The sequence below is a fragment of the Elgaria multicarinata genome, chromosome 20, assembly GCF_023053635.1.
Source record: "Elgaria multicarinata webbii isolate HBS135686 ecotype San Diego chromosome 20, rElgMul1.1.pri, whole genome shotgun sequence".
NCBI lineage: Eukaryota > Metazoa > Chordata > Lepidosauria > Squamata > Anguidae > Elgaria > Elgaria multicarinata.
Window position 1 is genome coordinate 19,568,165 of NC_086190.1, and position 21,875 is coordinate 19,590,039.

General features: G+C 54.6%; 1 protein-coding gene across 2 annotated transcripts in view; it reads left to right on the forward strand.

Moving 5' to 3' along the window:
• ECE1 (endothelin converting enzyme 1) overlaps positions 1 to 21,875 on the forward strand; it is a 41,186-nt gene that overhangs the window by 8,019 nt on the left and 11,292 nt on the right. For both annotated transcript variants that reach the window (XM_063145278.1, XM_063145276.1), the window contains exons 2-13: positions 7,315 to 7,401; positions 10,281 to 10,422; positions 11,100 to 11,303; positions 14,475 to 14,599; positions 15,491 to 15,637; positions 16,443 to 16,508; positions 17,327 to 17,518; positions 17,906 to 18,048; positions 18,742 to 18,856; positions 20,006 to 20,116; positions 20,240 to 20,416; positions 20,797 to 20,900. In XM_063145278.1, coding sequence (XP_063001348.1) covers positions 7,315 to 7,401; positions 10,281 to 10,422; positions 11,100 to 11,303; positions 14,475 to 14,599; positions 15,491 to 15,637; positions 16,443 to 16,508; positions 17,327 to 17,518; positions 17,906 to 18,048; positions 18,742 to 18,856; positions 20,006 to 20,116; positions 20,240 to 20,416; positions 20,797 to 20,900 — 1,613 coding nt within the window. The remainder of the gene's footprint in view (positions 1 to 7,314; positions 7,402 to 10,280; positions 10,423 to 11,099; positions 11,304 to 14,474; positions 14,600 to 15,490; positions 15,638 to 16,442; positions 16,509 to 17,326; positions 17,519 to 17,905; positions 18,049 to 18,741; positions 18,857 to 20,005; positions 20,117 to 20,239; positions 20,417 to 20,796; positions 20,901 to 21,875) is intronic.

The following is a 21,875-nucleotide window of genomic DNA, read 5'->3' on the forward strand; positions in this document are numbered from 1 at the left end:
GCGTCGGCAGCACCAAGCAACTGCGAGCAAGAAAAAGCTTCCGAACGAAATCTTTTTACCTTTCTATCTCTGGGCTGGTTGGACTCAGAGTCTGGCCTCCATTGCTCCTGCGGTTAGCCCAGTGCCCCGTTTCCGCTAGAGGATTCACAGGGGCAGCATTGAGACCTCAAACGGGGAACGAAAGGATGGAACAAGAGTTGTCCGCGTGCCCATGGGATCATCCGTTCTCTTTCCCAACGTGCTCGTTGAAAGGGTGCAAAGACGCGTGTTTCTAGTGTAGCCTTTGAAATTGCGTCGTTTTGATGTTTTTCGGTGCTTAATGTTCTTTTTATTGGTAAGGGGTTTATTGTTTTAAATGGCGGCTTGCCACCTTGACGGCTTTTTAGCAAAGAAGGTGACAACCACAAAGTGGATTGGGGCGCTGGGGGGACCTCAGTCCTGCTCCTGCTGTGATTAAAACCGCCCCCTGTCTGGGTCTTTGGCGTTCCGGCAGTCAGACTGAAAGTGTGGGGAGGCGCAGGAGGCCGGGTTCAGGGGTTTTCTGAGTCGTCGGGTCTGTTTTATCAAAGGTCGCCTAGTAATGTTTCCTCTTTGTTGCAGTCCGACACTCTAATCTGTAGCCCATGCTGGCTTATTACATTTTTATCCCCTTGCAAGAACCCAAAGCAGCGCTCCCCCAGTGGGGGCCCCCCAAAAAACGAGGTGTGTCCAGGCTGCCCAAGTATCTCCCCGGGACGCCCCAAAACAGGACGACGACCACACCAGGACTGGAACTGATGCGGGTCATTCCCCACACACATGCTGTGGCCAAAGGGGGGGGATGTAAACACGCACATCCTCAAAAACATCTGGGAAGAGGGGGGAGGAGAAAGGCGCCCTCTCCCCCTTTCCCACCCGAGCCAAAAACGTGGAGTAAGACGTAGCCATTCCTCCTTCCTTCCTCCTCTGCCCCCCATTTTGTCATCACAACAACCCTGTCAGGTAGGGCAGGCTGAGAGTCAGTGTTTCATGGCCCAAAATCACTGATTGAGCTTTCTGGCCAAGCGGGGCTAGAACCCAGATCTCCCCGAGTTCCAGTCCGACGCTCTAACCCTACACTGTACTGCCTTCCCAATATTCATTAGAATGACGGCTTATAATAGGTAAAGTTCCTAGAAATGGGAAAAACTTGGAGCTCAGTTCTGCTCCTTTTGGCTTTTGTCCTGGAACTCCAGGGTCAGCCTGCAGTTTAAAAAATGTAAACTAAATCTAATTAAAACAGAACGAAAGCGAAGTAACTATGACTGTTTAAAAACAACAAACATTTGGCTTTGAAAAACAGTCGTGCTGTGGAGGCGACCGGCCTGTCTGGCCAAGGTCAACAGAGTTGCGGCGTTGTGGAATATTTGTGGTCGGACCTTGGGCCGGGATGCCAACTTTTCCCAATAGCAGCCCAATGGGGCAGTCGTGGAGGAATCGGGGCCGTTTCGTCGGTGCCCACGAGGGAGAGTGAATTCTCCACTTCGAAAGTTCCTTAGGAGCAATGCGTGGACGGCCTTTGCAAGCGCGGCATTAAGCAAAGCTAACAATTTCAGGGTTGTAATTTATATTTCCCCCGGCGATTATCCTTTGATGTGAGAAAGAGTACATAGCAGTAATTGAAACTGCATCAATGTCTCCGTGTGAATTAGAACTCGTGGCTCCCCACAGCGAAACGGATCGTGTTCCCACAAACTCTGTGGACGAGACCTGAACTCTGCTGAAAAAGTTGGAGTCGTTGTCAAACCCGTCATATGTGGTAAATAATAATAATAATAATAATTTATTACCCGCCTCTCCCTTTGGATCAAGGTGGGGAACAACACGAAATAAAATATAATACATAAAATCAGTTAAAAGAGCATATAAATTCAATACAACATTAAAAGAACAATCACAGCATCTTAAAATTCTTAGGTTTAAAACTCACCTGGGTAGGCCTGCCGGAAGAGACCAGTCTTTACGGGTTGCTGACATGTATCCCTTGTGCCAACAGCTTTCAGTACCTTTCTTGTTTTTGTTACATTGAAACAGCGCCTGGGGGAAGGAACGTCTCCTGGCTTTTAAATTTTTGAAAGTATTCCAACAACCGTTTTCTGCATAATGTAGCGTTTAAATCGCATTAAGTGCGCTTTAATTCCCCCCTTCAAATGTGTCAGGTCAAATACCTAGGAGGTATCGTGGCAAAATCAAAACAACAACCCTGGGTGTGTGGGGTGTGTGTGTGTGTGTGTGTGTGTGTGTGTGTGTGTGTGTGTTTTAAAGCTTTGTTTACTAAATATGAGTAAAGCAGACAGTGCTGAATGAGACGACTCTCTGGGGCATCAGAATTTCCCCCTGGTCCAGATTGGAAAAGAGCCTGAATTTACCTAGGGAACTTTCCCAGTGTGGCGTTTCCGAATTCCAGCGTTTCCCGGGAAAATCCGCCTCCCCGGCTGCGCATCTGCGTGTGGCCGCTTGCCCTTTCTCCTCCCGGCACTTAGCGCATGTTTTGTTCTGAGTCAGTGGAACTTTCCGGGGGGGGGGGGGGTGGCGGTGGTGCTGCGGGGGGGGGCAGGGTGCTGACCCCTGCATTCCTCGGCTTGACCCCGTGCGGCATTGTTTGCCCTGCGACCCCCGGAGGGCCTCCCCTGGGTACGAAGCTTTCCCAGCATTCTAGAGGGCTTGGAGGGAAGACAAAGCCAGGAACGGGCCTGGAGCCGCCCGGCATGGGCGCCTCCTCCGGAGAGGCTCTCGCGTCTTTCTTTCTCGGCCGGGCCGGGCTTGGAGCGTGGGCGGAGGGCTGTTTCAGCTGTGCAAACTCTGCCTCGGGCACCTCGGGGAAGGGGGGTGGAAAGCGTGAGAAGCGGGTGGGTCCGTGCGGCTGCGGCCTCTTCCTCTGACGTCTCCTCCTCGGGGGCTGGCCTCCCCCCTCCGCCGTTTGGCAGGGGCGTTTTCTCTCTCTGTCTGCGTGTCCCTGTTGTTTCTTCTGCCTCTGGAGGCTGGGGGACCAGGCCTTTGCCTGGTGTTTATCCGCGGGGAGAGCTCCAAAGCCCTTTGCCGCCCGAGATGCCCGCATCCGGCCTCTTGGTGCCCTCGTGACCGTGCGCCCAGGATGTCTGGGCAGCCTGGCCCTTGACTTTCGGGCAGCCCAAGGTCCCCGTCGCAGTTGCAAACCGGCCCAGCCTGGGGCCCTCTGGAGATGTCACCCTGTGGCTCTGGCTGGGGAGAATGGGAGCTGCACTCCCGACACCTTCAGAGGGCACCAGCTGCTGGTGTGTTGCGGCTCCAAAACAGGAAATCCCCCTGGGATTTTTGCTCTAAGAACTTAATGCCGGGTTTTCGTCACCTCTCCTTTGCTGAAACGAGGAGTCCTTGCAGAAGCCAGAAGCTCTCCCTGGCCGGCCTGGTTTGCCGCGTGCACGGTCCCGTGGTGGGCTTGCGGCGTTGAAAGATCGTCTGGTCGGCACGGTGAGGGTGAATCGATAGTGCCGCTCCCATGGTCCTCAACAAGCGCCCCGCTCTTGACCCTATTCTGGTCCCCCTCCGTCCTCCCACCGCGAAGCGTTGCGTGGGATCCAGGCCCCGTACCTGCCTTTCTCCCCTGTGTGCGCCCCCAGCGGCCGGTGCCCTGATGACTTCGCCGCCCCAGCTCTGTGCTCGTTTCCCAGCGTGGTTTGCCTCTGGCTGCTTTGCCGGCCCATCTCAGCCTCCGCCCTGGTCTCCTCTGTTCCCGTCCGCTTTTTTGAGTTCCTGCTGTGGATGGCGAAGAGGACGCGATCAGGCAGGAGAGATCCGAGATGTTGCGCATCTTCCAGGGATGAGAGACCCATGCGTAGAGTGTGTACACGGTCCTCTGTCCTCCCGCAGCCCCCGAGAAAGAGGACCGTGCTCCACGTCTTGGAGGGCCCATGAGCATGACCCCCTCGTCTACCGTCTCACCCCCTTGGCCACCAGCTGCTCTCACTCCTCCTCTTCCTTGCTCCTGTTTGCTTGCTTGGCAGCCACGGAGACAGTGAGCAAGGGGGCCGTGGCATCTCCTCCTCCTCCTCCTCCCCGCCACAATGGCCTGGGCTGGAGCGAACGAGCAGCTTGCCATGGGGAAGAACAGGAGGCGCACTTCTCTGTGGGGCCCTGCTGGGTGGAGGCCCGGGGCAGCTGCCCCATCACGCCGGCCCTACCTCGAGCAAGCCGCGGAAGGGCAGCCTCTGCCCCGGAGGCCTCGCGCGCTCGTTCCAGATGTGGGTTTCCAGCAGATGGAAGCATTCTGCTCGTGGCTGGCTAGGGGATGCTGGGAGTTGTAGTCCAGCACATCTGGAGAGCGCAAGCTGGGGAACGTTGTTCTATACACTTTTAAAATGTTACAGGGGAAACATAAAGGCCTCTTAATGTGCCAATGGTGGGCACCCCTAAGAGTGGGGAAAGTGTGTGGGACGGGGGTCGTGGGGTGGAGAGGGAGGCAGAAATGACAGGCGTCTGTAAGGACCGTAGGAACCCGAAAAGCGTTGGCTCACGGCTCTGGGGCTCCCTGGCCCGGACAGGACTGGATCCCCCAGTCACGTTGCTAATGGATTTTTACGGATGGATGCAGAGGTGGGAAAACCTTCTGCCCTGCTTTGTTGACAGACAGCTCAACACGTCCACACCGTTTCTCCGCGGGAGCCGCGTCCTGCTCACTGCTGCGGGGATGGTGTTTTGGCCAAGGCTGGGGCTCAGCGAGCAACAGCTGTGCAGGATCAGGGCCTCTCCTGGGTGGCCCTGCCGGACCAAGGCGCTCCGTGCTTCTCCTTCCTCTGTCTTGGGGACGGCATTCCTTTCTTGTTGATCATGTAACCGGAGCTCCCTGCAGTGCTGATCCGCTTAAAGTTGTAACCAAACCCTGCTCTCTCCGCTGCCTCTAAATGTCAGGATGCAACCGGAAGGTTTTGAACTGAGTGCCGGGATTAAGGGTGGGGTGGTCGGGGGGGGGGGGGGCAAATTGGGGTTTTGCCACATCTGTTGTTTTTTCCCATCAGTCTTTAGGGCCAGGGTGGGCTAAATTAGAAGCCCCAAGGTCAGAGGCAGTATACCTAGATTGGCTGGATCCCCCTTGACCCTGCCCAGCCACGTGCGCGAGGCATTTGCATTCCACCTTTCTGTTATGATCGAAGTCAAAGCAGCGTACGTACGACTCAGTCCTTCAGGGTCACCCGTCTAATAACGATAGTATTTTTACCCCAGCCTTCAGGCTCCCAGAGTACCTTCCAACCATAAGAAAAGTGGCAGTCCTTGCCTTCAGGCTTGCAAACTGAAAGACATGACATAAGAGGAAAGAGGATTGGGAGGGAGAAGGAAAAAAGGCAATTCAGACACTAGAGTCTTAGTTGCAAAGGAGAGTCGGTCATGCCGTTACAGCTAAGCACAGGGGGATGGCAGCTACTTTGTCTTCTGAGGTCCTCAGCAGTGGGTGTTGCAGCCGGAGCGAGGGGTGGATTCGGCCGTGATAGGGGGAGCACCTGACTGCTACTTCCTCTTCCCCGTGGGAGAGAGAATTACAGGCAGGGGTCATGCAAATGGCGGGTCCTGGTTCCCAGCACACACACACATCCCCCAGAATCCCCGTGTCACCTGCTCTGTGCAGCTGTGCCGCCTGGCCTCTTTGTGGCTGGATGGGGAGCCCAGGAGCTCCTGCCATGCAGGGGCTCCGCTTCTCGGCCGTGGGCTCTCTTCGGAGCTGCGTACCCTGGGCCTGCGGGTGCCCAGCGTTGGCTACGCCGGCCTGACTCGGCTCGGACCTTCCCCTGCAGCGAGAGACCTGGCGGACCAGGGAGCCTCCCCGCCCCGGAACGGGAGCTGAGCTTCTGGCAGGCAGGTGAGCAGCGGCCGTTTGATTTCTGAGCCAGCCGGCCCCGTTCCAGGCCTCCCAGTTGGGAGCTGCTTTGGTCTGGATCTCTTACGCCCCGGGTGCCGCATGAAGACCCGGCGGCGTCAATAAGTTCACCGGCACGGCGAGGGCTGCCAAAGAGAATTCGCCGAGCGGTTGGGCCTGGGTGGAGAAAGAGTGTGTGTGTGAGAGAGAGACACGGTGTGACTTGAGTTGTGGGTTATGGAACCCTGGCTTTCCTGTGTCTGTGGGCTCCGGGGCTGGCCTGACCACGAGGCAAGGTGACTCAGGCAGCAGATATAGGGAGGTGGCAGCCAGGGGCAGGGGGAGAGGCCTGTGTGCTCAGCAGCCCGCCCCCCCCCCCCCAACTAGCCTGTTTTCCTTCCAGGGGGCTAGAAGAAGCCATCCTATTTCGCCAGGACTGAAGGAAGGCTCAGCTCGCCCGTCTAGTTGGCCTTTGGGCCTTGAATGGGAGTGGGCGCCATCTTGCCCTTTGCCCTTGCCGGCCCCGGTGGGCTCCCTGAGATGCTGCTTGCAACGCAAGGGTTGTGCGTCTTGCGATCTCTTTGGTGCCTGTTTTTTTTGGGGGGGGGGAGGAGCAGGGTTTTGTGACGCCCCCCCCCCCCCCCGCTCTGCCTCTGAGCCGCCTGGGCGCAGTGTCTGTCTCTGGCCCAAGCGCTCCCAGCACGCCGGCTCAGAGCCATCGGGGCAAGCCATGGACGGTCCAAGAGCGCCTGGGGCCGGCCCTCCGGGGGCACGTCCCCGCCGAGGAATGTCGCTGCCCAAAGGCCGGCCAGCCATCCGCCTTTATCACGCTTCCTGTTTTCGGGCTGCCTTGGCAGCCCTTCCGTTGCAGGGAAGCGGCTCTCGCCGGGCCCCGTTCTCCGGCGAAGGGGAGGAGGGGGAACGCAAACACCTCGGCGGCTGCGTGCACGCCTGTGTTTGCCGGGACCTTCCGAGGGTTGGAAGGGAACATTTACATAAGTGGGGCTTGCGTAAGCTGCCCCCCCCCGCCCATCCCTGGGACAGAAGGGGGGGCGGACGGGCGGGCGGCTTTAGCGGCTCCTACTGTATAATTGTTTAGTAACTTTAGATCTCAAAGCTGCTAGAAACTCCGTTGCAGCCGTGGGAGAACACGCAACGTGGTGGGAGGGAGGCCTGTGTGGCAGCGGCCCCGCTCCCCCCCGCTCCCCCAGGAAGGAGGCTGCAGAGGCCCGGGGTGCGCAAGGCGGCTGGTGGACGCAGTGCCCTGGCCGGTTCCTGTTCCGCCGGCTCCACTGCTGAAGCTGGGCCTCTGGAGCAGGCAGGATGAGCGTCCAGGGTGTAGGGCGGCGCTCTGGCCCCCGCCGGCCGAGCTGAGCCCTTCGTGGCCCCTCGGGCGGTCCGTCCCCCCCCCGTCCCCCCCAGGTACCATGGAGAGGCTCAGGGACGCCGTTCTGCATTTGGCCTTTCAGATGTCGACGTACAAGCGAGCCACGCTGGACGAGGAGGAGCTGGTGGACTCCATGGAGGGGGAGGAGGTCTACCCCAACGGCGTCCAGGTAAGGCGCACTGCACCTTTGGCCACGGGCGGCCTGCCGGCGGGGTAGCCAGGAACGCAGCTCGAGCGTGGGGCTGGGGAGACCCGAATCCAAGCCCCAGCTTGGTCAGGAGCACCACTGGGTGACTTTGGGTCTGCCACTGACCTACCTCGCAGGGCTGGCCTTACGTTGGGGAAACTGCGTTTAGACCCAGCTGGCTTCCCTGTGGCTCTTCCTGAGCAGAGACCGCCGGGGGCTTCCCTGTGCCTCTCCCCTGAGGGGCGGCTGCGTCTTTACTCTCAGGAAAGGGCACCCTGCCCCCAGCGCCAAAGCCCCACGGCAAGGCCACGCTCTGAGCCAGCAGGGCTCTCCCACGCTTTGCCCGTGCTTAACTTGCCCGACGCAGTCCAGTTTTCTCCCATTTTTGTATTATTGTTCTCCTCCTCAGTCGCTCTCCCGGTGTCACCCCACCCTGTCGAGTGGTTCTCCTATTCCTGTGCCCAGAGCCTGGGCCATCCTCCTCCTTGGGGACTAGCTGCTTGATTTGTAGAAACAACTCAGCCGTGAGCGAGAAGCGGCTGATTTGGTTTTGCCGCGTCGCTGCCCTTTCCCCATGGTGTCTCCGCCCGAGGATTCCAGAAGGCGCAATAACCCAAGTTGCAGTGGGAAAGCGTCTGCCTAGAGCAGCCTTCCTTAGCTGCGTGGGACTGCAAATCCCATCATCCAACAGCCAGGGAGCAGCTGCAGGCTCCATGCATCACCATGCAAATAAATCTCTCTAGAGAGGAGGTGTGGGGAGGGGGGGCTACCTGCGCCCAGGCTAGCATGGCTGATGGCTACCAACTTCTGGCTACTGACAGCCAGGCCCAGTTCGAAGGCCAGGCTGATAAGCCCGTTGGAGCTGAAGGAAAACGTGATCTGGATCCGGCGGGAACTGTGAACAGGGGAAGGGCTTCTAGCCTCCCCGAGGTGCCTAAACCGGAGGAAGAGGAGGAGGAGGAGGAGGAGGAGGAGGAGACAACTTGTGACCCTCCAGACAATTCTGGCCTACAACTCCCATGATTCCTCACTGCCCACGTTGCCCGCCCACAGCCGAAGTCGTGGAAGCCCAGGTTGAGCAGGTCTTCCTTCCACACACCCACGATGCTTGCTGGCGTAATCCTGACAGGGGGTCTCTCTGTGTCGGCCCGCCCCAATCCACACCCCATCCCGGTTGCTGTCCGCCCCCCGGCCTCTTCTTCCCCCCCTCCGGCTCCCTCGTTCCCTCCGTCTGTCTTCTGGAGTTCGCTTGGAAACCGTGGCCCTCGGCCTCTGGGCTCCGTTTGCCCGGCCTGGCCCTGCAGCGCTGCTGCCGCTCTTCTTCAAGCAAAAGGCAAGGAAGAAAGACCTTGGCGAAGGGGCCGGTCAAGTCCTCGCCAGGGCCCGGCCGGGGGTCCGTGGGGTTAGAACGAGCCCTTGGGCGCCTTTCGTTCATCTGCTGCTGCCCCCGTTGCTCAAACCTGTTTCCTTCAGCTAAACGTGCTGCGTTTGCGTCTTCTCAGCTGCACGCCCCAGAGCAGCTCACCTCGCGACCGTGGTTAAAAGCCGAGAGTCTTTTTTTCTCTCCTCGCAACAAAAGAACCCCAAATCCAGTGGCAAAGGAGCCGAGAAGCGTCAACGGCGATGAACGGCGACGTGGATTCGTAACGGAAGAATCCAAGGCGCCCAAAACTAAGCAGCCAAAGCAGAAGCAAGGAACTGTATCGGCTTGAACTTGAAGGCTTTTGGAACGAGCCGGGCGTTTTCCCTGTAGGTGTGACCAGAAATCCTTGCAATGCTGGCCAAACGAAGCTTTGGTTTTGGGGAGGAGGAGAAGGGTCCTGTTGACACAGAGGCAGCGTGTTCCAATGTCCTCCCCGTTTCACCACCTGCGAATGCGAATCCCCGAGCGGATCAGTTGGGAACCCAACCCGGCGGCCCCCATAATTCTGTTCCTTTTGCCATTTTGCTGGGCCTCTGCCCGACCACCCCGGGGCCTCCCGTCCGTCAGCCACCGGCTGCTGCTGCCCCCAAACAAACCTCTTGCCGCAGCTGTGCCGCCACTTTGCCGTTCCGGGACAGATCCCCTCCCCTTGGCAGCTAGGGCGTTCTCCAAGGCGGCGTGACGACGTTTTGTGTGCAAAGTGTCGTCTTTCTGCTTTAAATCTTCAACGGAGGCGAGGAAGTCCGGGAGCCGCTGCCGGGCACCTTTGCTCCCGTTGGAGTTTTGCAACGAGGCGAAGGTCGGCGTCCCTGGCCCCCCTTCCCTTATCCAAGGATGATGCAACAGCCGCCCCGCCTCCCCTCCCTCCGCGCAGCCGGCGGAACGGAGCTGCGCATGAACCACCCGGCCGGACAGGTGGCTCCGGATCCTTCGCCATTCAGCAGCCGGCCCAAGGGATCTGTCCTCCGGCGCCAGTTGTAGCTCGCGTGTGCTGGCTATAACGTGTGGGACGCACCCGAGACTGACCTCACCCAAGCAGCAACGCTGGCAGGAGGCTGGCGTGTGTCCTTGGCCCAGGCCCAGCTGGCCACCGCCCGCCGGGTCAGCCCAGATGTTCCCTGGACTCCTGTTGGCCCCCCCCCACAGATGATGTCCTCATTGTCGGACGCTTCTAGACCGCCGGTGTTTTTCCTGAGGGTTGCTCCGCTTCCTCCTCGCAGCAGACTTTTGCTTTCAGGGTTGATTTTTCTGTTAGTTCCATTTTACAGATGTGGGAAACTGAGGCCAATCAACAGACGAGATGAGTGGAGTGGGGGGGAACTCTCACTTCATCCTCCCACCTCCCAAACAAATTGCCATGGTGGGAGGGTCCCACCGCTCTGCCGGGCGCCTTCTGCAGCAGAAGCTAATTTCTGGCCGGCCTCTTTCCCCCTCCTAGGTGAATTTCCGTGGGCCGGGGAGCAGCAAGAGCTGTTGGGCGGAGCGGACGCACATCGAGAAACGCCTCCTGGGGCTGACGACGGCCCTGGCGCTGGGCCTCCTGGCCTGTGTCTGCATCCTGTTCTTCCAGTACCGGACCCGTGAGTCAATAGCGCTGTCCTGGTTTTTCTGTGCCTGGTTCCCCCGTTCCGAAATGTTGAAATTCCTACTGGCAGGAAGGGCTTTACGCTGCAATGTGCCTGCTGGTGTCAGTCATTTGGCACCCCGCCCCTTTTGCCTTCAGCCCCGCCCACTAATGGAACGTGGCCCTCGGTTCAGTGGCCCTGCTCTGGTCCATCTTGGGCTGTCTGTTTTCCATTAACATCAGAAGCTCCCTTGTACTAAGTCAGACTGTCTGCCCAGCTAACCCAATATTGTCTGTATATCCACAATTGTCTATGCCGTTCCCCAGGGCCTCAGACACAGAAGGTTTTTTCCATTACCTGCAACTTGGTCATTTGAATTGGAGACGCTTGATTGAACCTGGGGCCTTCTGCATGCAGAGCAGGGGATCCACCGCTAAGCTATAGACCCTTCCCCTAAGAGCACAGCCATTTAGTGAAGGCATAACCTATCAGGGATCCTGCACCTCACTACCTGGAAATGTCAGGGATTGAACCTAGGACCTTGTGTATGCAGTGCAAGGGCTCCACCACCTAGCTTCAGCCCTTCTGCCTCCCGGTTCCCTCCCCCTCCCTCTCCCTCCCTACCCCAAGATTTTGACAGGATGGTAGTTCTTCAGCCCGACCCGAGGATCCATGACGTTGATCTCTTTTAGGCCCGTGCCTGACGGAGTCCTGCATCTCGGTGACTAGTTCCATCCTGAGCTCGCTGGACCGGACGGTGGACCCCTGCGAGGACTTCTTCAGCTACGCCTGCGGCGGCTGGATCAAGGCCAACCCCATCCCTGATGGGCACTCCCGCTGGGGCACCTTTAACAAGCTCTGGGAGCAAAATCAGGCCACCCTGAAGCACCTCCTAGGTGGGTGGGCAGAAGGGCCGGGGGGCCTTCTGGGGGGTCCTGGGGCGGGGGGGTTTCCCCTTGTGATGGGGCTTGCTAGAGGAGGGTGGTCCGTGCCCCCTTCCCGGCCTTTGGGGGGCTTCTAGGTACGCGGGACAGTGACTATTCCCCAGGGTTTGCTGTTTTGATCTTTGGGGGCTCCCTTTTATCTATTCTTTCTATCTATTTATTCCAATTCAATACTGCTCAATAGCCCAAGGTCTCTGGCTGGTTCGCAGCGACTTAGACCAGAAAACGCAGCCCGATAAAATGATAACACACAAAAAGTTTTAAACTACAGTATAGAAACCCCAAAGCGGCAGTGCCAAGGTTTTAAAAATGCCGCGTCAGATTTGATAACGGCAGAAAGTGAACGACTAAAACGCCCGGGGAAATGAAACCGTCTTCGGCCGACGCCGGAAAGATCACAATGCAGGAGAAGAAACTTCTTCATTTTTGCTGCACAACTTTGCTCACCGGCGTGTGGCTTTCTTTCGCTTGGACATTTTTTTTCAGCTAAGGTTACAAGTCGTGCCGAAGCCGGTAAAAAAACAACTGACCGACAGCATTGTTTATTCAATCCAGAGACCTTTCCACATATTGGTGCATAGAGCAGTTATTAAAAACCAGTAAAACAAGGATCAAGTGAGATATGTAAAAGAAACGGAACTACTAATATAACGAAGATTAATTAAAAACTAATCCTGCAGACGCATCACATAAAATCACCAGCCGACTTTACAGTATAAACAATTGCCCAATACTGCTTATTTCCCAACTGACAATTACTGTCAGCCCTTAATTAATTGTGATTTTACTAGACAAGGGAAATATGAAAATTTCCCTTGTCTATATCCATCTATCATCGAAATGCTTCCTCAGAGGCAGAAACAAAGGCAGGGAACAGCCCACAAAAATCTCACAGTAATTTTCCTCCTGAAAGGAAGCGTAGCACAGAAGTCTCTGACAAATTCTCTATCGGTCCGGACTTCGGAAGACATATATGAGGATAGCAGATTTGGTATCAGAGTTGCCTTTTCCTGAAAGTATAAGTCAGAAGAGTGGGAGAGTTCAGATTCTTTAAATGAATCAAGGCTGCAATTGCACCCCAGTTAGAAGAATTAGGGCGCGTGGCTGGCTGGGAAATGCTGGGAGTTATAGGACTTTTTCCTGTCTAACCGTGCATAGGACTGGACCCCCGGCTCAGTTTTCTGATCCTATTCCTGGTGCGGCTTGCAGTTTTCCACCACCCCCAGTTCTCCATACAAATTGTCTCTCTCTGCTGTTTTCTCCATCCGATCTGCTCGGGTGTTTCTTCCCAGCCCAGCTAAGTGGAAACAGCCTTGGGTCTCTATGGCGACGGGTCTGGGTTTTGTTTGCTTGCCTTATCTCGCTGTTTTCCCCCACCCCAAACAAGCAGGCTTTGTGTTTTGTGAGTTTTTCCCTGCTTCTTTCCTGTCTCCATTGGGGCTCTTGTCTGTGGACAGTGTGGCAATGGCTGCCTGCTGACTCGGGTCAAAGGGTCACCCGATCCCAGTCTCCTGTCTCCGTCCGGGAGCAGCCCTTGACAGGGCAGAAGCAACCGCCCTGCCTTCCTTGTTCCCAAGATTCAGGGGCAGATCGCCTTGCAGGTTTCTGCTTGGCTATTGTGGGTCACAGTTGTCAATTTGCCGCTCCTCCATGACGCAGCCTAATGCTTTAAAAACTTGTGCTGTCGGCGGTTGAAGCTAGCGTCTTGCAGCGGTGAGTTCTGTAAGTTAGCTGCGCCCGTGTGTGAAGGACAGTGTCTGATTTTGGGGGCTGTTGGCTCCCAAAAAACTTCTCCTCTGCTTGATAACCCAGCCTTCCACAATCTGATGCCCTCCAGGTGTGTGTGGGACTACAACTGGCTGGGGATAATGGGAGTTGGAGTCCCACACATCTGGAGGGCGCCGGCTTTCATTTCATTTCTATACCGCCCGATAGCTAAAGGTCTCTGAACTGCTCACAAAAATTACAACCCCTAAATACAACGAAATAAAAACATAACATAACTTTTTGAAGAACGCACAGCCGGCTCAGGACCACAATGCCCGATGGAGCACCTCTCCTGGCATGAACCGACCCGTACGCTATGCTCAGCCTCCAAGGCCCTCCTCCGGCTGCCAACTCCAAGGGAGGGCCTTCTCGGTGGTGGCTCCCCAATTGTGGAATGACCTTCCTGACCAGGCCCACCTGGCACCAACACTGTCATTATTTCAGCTGCCTTCTACTCCCAGGCATTTAGCAACACAGGACGAGTTTTGATCACGTCTTGCACCGTCTTTGGCTGATCATTTTAAAAATTGTTTTTAGATAGAAGTTGTCCATGTGTGTGTTATCTGTCTATTTACGCAAATACTTTTTTTGTACTTTTTGTAATGTATTTTAATGGTTTTTAATCTTTGTGAACCACCCAGAGAGTTTTGGCTATGGGGCAGTGCAGAAATAGAATCAATAAATGAATACACACACGTAAATTAACACAGCCAAAAGACAGTTACAGTAAGAAACGGGGACCTTATAAAACAATGGACATAAAGTCGGCAATATTGCCCCCTGGTGGACTTCAGTGGGGAGAGCGTTCCCCACTTGGGAGCCCTCACCGAAAAGGCTCTCTCTCTGTCTCTCTGTCTCTGCTGTCCTCCGTACCTCTCAGAGGAGGGCCTCAGATGTGGGATTGTATACCCAGGTAGGGTCTCCCCAGCACAGGCGCTGCCTCAGGTATTGCAGTCGACACCGGCATTTTGAATTGGACTTGGCAACAAGGAAGATGGAGAACAGCTAAACAGCTTTAGGAGAACGGTTAAACGGACACTTCTAAAGCTGTTTAGTTTCACGGCCATGACAACATCACGTTGCTGACCAGCGCGTCCGTTGGACTCCCAGATCATCAACCAAGGTGTCCTCTTACAGGTTGAGGAGGCCCTCGGGGTCCTGTTCATAAATTGGGTTGAAGGGCTCCCGTTAGCAGCCCAGCAGAACGTAGGCTTCGGATTTTTGGGGAGGTGGAAAATGGCTCCCGCCGTGTCTCTCGCCTGTCTATGAGGGCTTGGTCAGGTGGGGGTTGGGTAGGCGGAGGGTCCTCTGAACAAAACGTCACGATGGACGTGCGGATCTGGTCCTTTCCTCCAGAGAACACCACAGCCACCGTCTCCAGCGAGGCCGAACGCAAAGTGCAGCGCTATTACCAGGCGTGCATGAACGAAACCAAGATTGAGGAGCTGAAGGCGGAGCCCTTGATGAAGCAGATCTGGAAGGTAAAAGGGGACACAGGGCCAGGAGCAGAGCGCCCGCGCTCTCTCTCTCTCTCTGCTGCTGCTGTGGACCATGGGTGTTGAGCGTGCAAGGTAGAACTTTCTTCTTGGTGTAAGAGAACAGAAGCTTTGCACATTTTCAACCACTCTTGCCATCCACTCTGGTGTCAGCCGTGGGGGTCTTATAGCTCCCTGTCCTGCGTTATCTATTTATTTTAAGTATTTTTATGTCATTCTTTGGCCAAAAAGGCTCCCAGAACAGCCTGCGTAGATTCAATTAATCAAAGCATTCTCTGTCTCCACAGGCTTCCAATCTCAAAAGCAAAAAGAACTGGGAATGGAGGCATTGTGGGAGGGAGGTGATTGAACCCTTTTCACCGTGAGGGTGGGCTGGCCTCACTCTCCCTCCTATGCAGTAGAGCAGCCTTCCTCAACCTGGGGCGCTCCATATGTGTTGGACTGCATCTCCCAGAATGCCCCAGCCAGCTGGCTGGGGCATTCTGGGAGTTGTAGTCCAACACATCTGGAGCGGCCCAGGTTGAGGAAGGCTGCAGTAGAGTGTTAACAGAGAGCGCTCAATACTCAGGTTTAAACAGGCTGCTTGAAATACCAGTAGGTTTCTGTTTTTGTTTGTAGAGTTTATTGTTTCAAAATCTACTGACAAATAGCAAACATATTCCCAGCATCAAAAACAAATGGCATCAATGTGGCATGTTTTTGTTTCTAGTAATTAATGAAAGGCCCTCGTTCTACTGTTCAATTTCTTCCTGTCTTTTTGTTGTGATGATTGCAATTTGCTGGCACACCTCTCCTTGAAACCGGTTGAGCTGGCCGTTCCCTTTACGCTTAATTTGGGGGGGGGGCTTTTTCTCTCTCTTCCCCCGGCTCCCCCAGCTTGGCGGCTGGAACATCAGTGGCCCCTGGAAGGAGGACGACTTCAACCAGACGCTGCTGGAGCTGGTCGCTCACCACCACGTCTCTCCGTTCTTCTCCATCTACGTGAGCGCCGACTCGAAGAATTCCAGCTGCAATGTCATCCAGGTGGGTGCAGAAGGGAGCGGTGGGTGGGTCGGTGGGTGGGTGGGTGTGTCCAGGAAGCCTGGGGCCTAGAAGTGCGCCTAGAGACAGCTTCCGCTCCTCCAAGGCGCACATAGTGACGGGGCCCAGTTCCGGGCCTGAACCCGTTTTGATGGGAGTCTTTAACTCTGCCACAAAAATGAACTTCTCTCAATTTGGTTTTGTTTTTCAAACTCCAGTTTGATGCCATCCATTCTAGCTAAAATACACACCCCAGTGGAACGTGGCTTTGCTTTGAGGCAACATGACCAAGTACTTTTAAGTGCTACAGATACTAAACGGCTACCAGGAAGAGGGCCTTTTCTGCTGTGGCACCCTGGTTGTGAAATAAGCTCCCTAAAGCGGCTCACTTGGCGCCTATGTTGTGCGCTTTACAGCACCTGGTGAAGACCCTTATTTTCCCGGGCACTTTAGCATTCTAGTTTTTTTAGCTCTGCTGTTTTAAATCTGCAGTTTAAGCCTCTGCCTTGCTGCTGGGTTTTATTCTGGTTGTACTTTAAATTGTGGTTTTAAGCTTTTAAATTGTCGTAGGCTGTATTTATTTATTTATTTATTTATTTATTACATTTCTATTTATTTATTACATTTCTATACCGCCCAATAGCCGGAGCTATTTGTAGTTTTGATATTTTGTGAACTAACCAGAGAAGCTTCAGCTTCTGAACGGTATAGAAATGTAACAAATAAATAAAATAATGTTTTAAAAAATCTCTTCCCGACTCACCTGCACCGTACGTTTGCTCTTGTTTTCTCTCTCTTGCTCCTCCAGCTTGACCAGTCCGGACTGGGGCTGCCGTCCAGAGATTACTATCTCAACAAAACGCAGAACGAGAAAGTAAGTGTCGAGCTCCCTTTCGCCTCCTGGTTTCAAATCCTGCTGCTCATAAGTTCATGGCCTGTCTTAACTCCGCCTTGCTTTTTTTTTGCTGAGATGGTGTTAACGTAGGAGTATATCTAACTCTCTCTGTGTGTGTATGTGTGTATGTGTGGGTGTTTTAAAGGTTAAAGATTCTCATTATTATTATTATTATTATTATTATTATTATTATTATTATTTATTCACTTCTCCACTTGGATCGAGGCGGGGAACAACAGTGGATATAAAACGCATTAAAAAACATAGCATACATGATTAAAACATCCTTAAAACATCCTAAAAACATTCCAAAACTTAATATCACACAGCTTGGCCCTCTGCACAGAACCCTAGCTCCAAAACACGGACCGTCAGCTTTGTGGCACGGGGAGCGTGGTGTTCCCAGGGGAGGCACCCACCCTAAATTTTGCATGAGCTGCTGCGTGTTTCATTACTTGCTGTAGAAATTGACAAAGCGCTCCACCTCGAGAGATTCACCACGAATTAAGGGACAGGCAAATTGCAATGAAAGCCAGACATGCCAGTAAAAGAGAGGCTAGAATTTAGTCTGCAGCAGACGCCAAGACTGGAGTAACGCCGGTGCCCGCTGGATCTCAGTCGGAAGGGATTTGTGGGCCTCACACCCCTTTTGCTTGATCATCGGCGGTTTTTCGGATTTTGTGCTTTTCCCTCACCACCGCTGTAAAAGGTTGAATATGCCCTCAGCTGCGGCGTCTTTTCTCTGAGGGTTTTAACTCGCCCACACCTGTGTCCCTTCCGCCTCACCTGTGATGCAGGTGCTCACTGCGTACCTGGACTTCATGGTCCAGCTGGCCATTCTCGTTGGCGGGCAGGACGAGCCGGAGGTCCGGAGGCAGATGCAACAGATCCTGGACTTTGAAACGGCCCTGGCCAACGTCACCATCCCCCAGGAGAAGCGGCGAGACGAGGAACTGATCTACCACAAGATGCCTGCCGGGGAGCTCAAGGTGAGGAAGGGCTCGGCCAGGGCAGGCGGCTTCTTGAGGCTTGGAGCCTGCCTCTCTCTTACACACACAGGCGTGGACCCACCTGTTGGGGAAGCTGGGGCTGACCAGCCAGCGGACGTCTGTGCAGGGCTGGCGGCATGGGTCGGCGTGGTGTGGGGGCCCCCCTGACAACCCCCCGGGCTTTCTCCTCCTCCTCCTCCTCCTCCTCCTCTTCCCCCTTGCAACCTGCTTGTTCACCTGCCTCTCGCTCCGGTCCAGACAACAAGGAGCAGCGACGATAATATGTCAGCCTATTAAACGTTGAAAGATGAAAACGACGAACCTTTCAATGATTTCCATCCCTTCCTCTCTTTCCTCCTCTCCTACTCCTTCTTGCCACCCCCAAAGAGCCTTGCTCCAGCAGTCGACTGGATGCCCCTGCTCAACGCCATCTTCCACCCCGTCGAGATCAACGAGTCCGAGCCGGTGGTGGTCTACGCCAAGGAATACCTGGAACAAGTCTCCTCCCTCATCCTTAGTACCGACAGGCAGTGAGTGTGGGCAGGTGGGCGGGCGAGCCGGCTGGGCGGAAGCCCGGGGCGGCATGGCCAGGGTAGCAGCCCCACCCCAGCAGGGACCCATTGCCGAGAGCGCCCTAGACCTGCTCTTCATATATGCAGCCTACTTGTTCACCTGTCCTTCGCTCTGGCCCAGAGGGTGGTGGCTGTGAGAAGGAGGAGCAGGAGACGCCCACCACGGCCTCCTCGATCCCTGGCTCTCTGCCTGCCGAGCCAGCAAGCGGGAGCCAGGAGGAGGAAGAGGGTGAAGAGCAGCTGCTGACCCTGGCGGTGGCAAGACAGACTTGTCTTGTCCTCAAAACCCTGGACCAGGCACAGGTGGAAGCATCTGTCCCTGCCCTCGTTGGGAGCTAGGAACTTGGACTGGAAACCCCAACATCCAGACGTTGCAGAATGCACATCATATGACCTGCCACTGTGGAAAACATCTGGCTGTTGTTATTGTTCACTCCCCCATCCCACTGCAGACAGAAGAGTAGATGTGAAAGGCCCTGCTTGACTGGGGGAGCAGGGTGTGTGTGTGTGTGTACGTGTGTGTTGCAGCATCTGCCTTATGCAGCAGGAGTTAATGGCGCTTGCCACCCACGCACCCTTGGGGGTGAGGCCCCCCCAGCGGGTTCTGGGAGAGGTCCAGAAGCCCTCAAGCCTTTTCTCCTCCTGTCGCAGAGTCTTGCACAACCACATGGTCTGGCATCTGGTAAGGAAAGGGGCGGCGTTCCTGGACCAGCGCTTCCAAGACGCAGATGAGAAGTTCCTGGAGATCCTGTATGGGTCCAAGAAGGTGAGGCACGAGCAGGGGGGAGAACAGGATGGGGGGCGGGGGAGGGGCGCCTTGGGCAGAGGCCTACCGCTCGTTTGGGGGTGGGGGTGGGGGGGAGAGTGTGTGTTTCACCGGCAGGATGTCTCCAGTCCAGCCCTTTTGGAAATGGCTCCTTCTCGGAGCTGGACTGGTTTGGGAATTGCATAAGAGATTTTGGGGTGTGATCGAGAGACACACGCCATCTGCGGAGAAGGAAGTGATTTATTTATTTATTTATTTATTACATTTCTATACCGCCCAATAGCCGGAGCTCTCTGGGCGGTTCACAAAACCCGCCCAGAGATGGATTTGTGTGTATCCTCAAACGTCACAGCAGGAAGGAGATGAGGAATGGCCATTGTGGGCGGCCCCCTCCTCCTTCTCCCTCCACCCAATCGGAGGAACCGTCCTTGCCACTCTCCCCTGGCCATGCGTGCGCCCCGAATAGCCTGGCTGCCCAGCTTCCTCACATGATGTGCCCAAGAGCTCCCTCTGCTGCTGCATCACAGTCCTTATTTATGTATGTTCCCAGCCCTACATTCACTTTCTTTCTTAAGCTGCACTCACCCCAAAAGTGTGCAAGCTTTTGAGTCCTGCAGAACTCTTCACCAGGCTATGGCCACAACCTCTGGCCATTTTTGACACCCACACCCACTTGCTCTCTTGTATCATGATGGGGAAAACCTGAAAGCTTGCAGTCACACTCACACACTCTTTCTCTTTTGGTTGGTCCCTAATAAAGTTATTGCCTCATTTGGGGGTTGGATTTTAAAAATTCACTTTAACAATAATAATAAATTTATTTCTTACCCGCCTCTCCATTTTGATTGAGGCGGGGAACAACAATAAACAATAAAATACATAAAACTGAATTAAAACATTTGACCAAAGGCTATTCTAGCTGGCTGGGGGATGATGGGAGTTGTAGTCCGACATGTCTGGAGGGCACCAGGATGGGGAAGCCTGCTTGAGCTGCTGAAGCAGCCTTCTCCCGAGTCAGGCTGTTTGTTGACGCAGCCCAGGAACGTTTGCCCCGAGCAGCAGTCGCTGTCTGTGGTCTCAGGATGGGAAGGGCTCCTTCCCTCACGCTTGAGCTTTGCTTACGGAAGCTGCATCCTCTCCCCCCAACAGACCTGTTTGCCCCGCTGGAAGTACTGCATCACCGACACAGACAACAACCTGGGCTTTGCTCTGGGGGCCATGTTCGTGAAAGCCACCTTCGCTGAAGACAGCAAGACGATTGTAAGTGCTGCCTCCTCCTTCCACAGCATCGTTCTGCCCCGATCACTTCCAAAGACCCCTGCTCCTGCCAAAGGGAAGGGGTTGTGGGGCACTCGCCCACCCCTGCGTACTCTTTCCTGCTAGGCCGAGGAAATGATTTCGGAGATCAAAATGGCCTTCGAGGAGAGTTTGGCGAGCCTTCAGTGGATGGATGAGGAGACACGGTGGTCTGCCCGGGAGAAAGCAGACGCCATCTATGACATGATCGGCTACCCCAAGTTCATCATGGACCCCAAAGAGCTGGACAAAGTCTTCAATGACGTGAGTTGTTCCTGCAGCACTGACAGGGGGTGGGGTAGGCACACCTGTATAAGGGGGTGAGTGAAAAATCTAGGTCAGGCTTCCCCCAACCCAGTCCCCTCCAGATACATTGGACTACAACCCCCACCATTCCAACCCAGCATGGCCCATGAGGTTGCACTCTGCCTGAAGGATCTGGTTTGTAGTCTGGGGGTGATCTCAGCAGCTCGGAGTGCCCTTTTCCAGCTTGGTGTATAGTAGGGAAGGCAGCCAGCTAGGATTATAAATAAATCTGGAGGGCTGCAGGTTGAGGAAGGCTGCTCTAGGGCAGTAACTGTAGCTGGGCTGGGGCTGTTTCCAATCTCCCTTCTGCCCGTCTGATGAAATGTGCTTCTTGGCAGTATGACGCTGTGCCCGATCTCTACTACGAGAACGTTATGCAGTTCTTCAACTTCTCTGCCCATGTGGCTGCCGACCAGCTCAGGAAACCACCCAGCCGCGACCAGTAAGTCGTAACCACCAAAGTGCAGCCTTGCTGGATCGAGCCCAAGGCTCCCCCATCTTGCCCTGCATCCTATTTCTGGCTTAGAGGAAGTTCCCAAGCAGAGCAAGGCCATGCCTGAATTGAGTTTGTGTCCATCAAAAGCTGTTCATGTAATGGATGTTTTAGTAGAAATGTGGGCAAGTATACAACTGTTATTGATTTCAGCACAAAGCCCAAGTTCTCTTTGTGGTGCTCTGGTGGATATGGAAGTGGGCCATTTTTGTTTGGAATAGTCTCCATATGGGACTGTACATGAAAAACCAGTTTTAGTTGTCTTGTCATGCTGTGGTATGTTAATGAAAATTGTTTTTAGGTGCTTTATATTCTGTACGTTTTAAAAACATGTTGCAAGTTGCCTTGAGCCTTGTTACTATGTCTAGAGTAGCTTCCCCCAAACTGGTGCCCTCTAGATGTTAAGACTATTTTTCTCATTATCCCCTGCCAGCATGGTTGCTGCACTTTTGCAAACCTTCCAGTTCCCCTTGTGCATGTTGGCTACGCAAAGACCCACACTTGGAGAATGAATTGTGTGTGTGTGTGTAGAAAAAACCTGGGTCTTGGGATGGAGACTTGTACACTAGAGCAAAGTCCACCCAGCCCCAAATATGGAGGGTCCCTGAGCAATCCCTCCCTTTCCATCCAATGCCACCATTAAACTGCATTAAACTTTTCTTTAACATGCATTATTTGAAGGATATTCTCAGTACTTTTTTAAAAAAAGCTTCTGCGATTACTTTTGCCACCAGTCAGGTGCTAAAAGCCCTGTTCATATCTCTAACCAACCTTTGGATATGGGGGAAGCTGGTGGGAGTTTAGCCCTGGAAATAGCTTCTGTGGAGGGTACAATAAGAGCAGAAGGCCAAACACATTTCCTTAGTCCCTCTAAGCAACCTTAAGTGAATTCCCCTATGAAGGAAGCTCCATCCCAGTTGACTC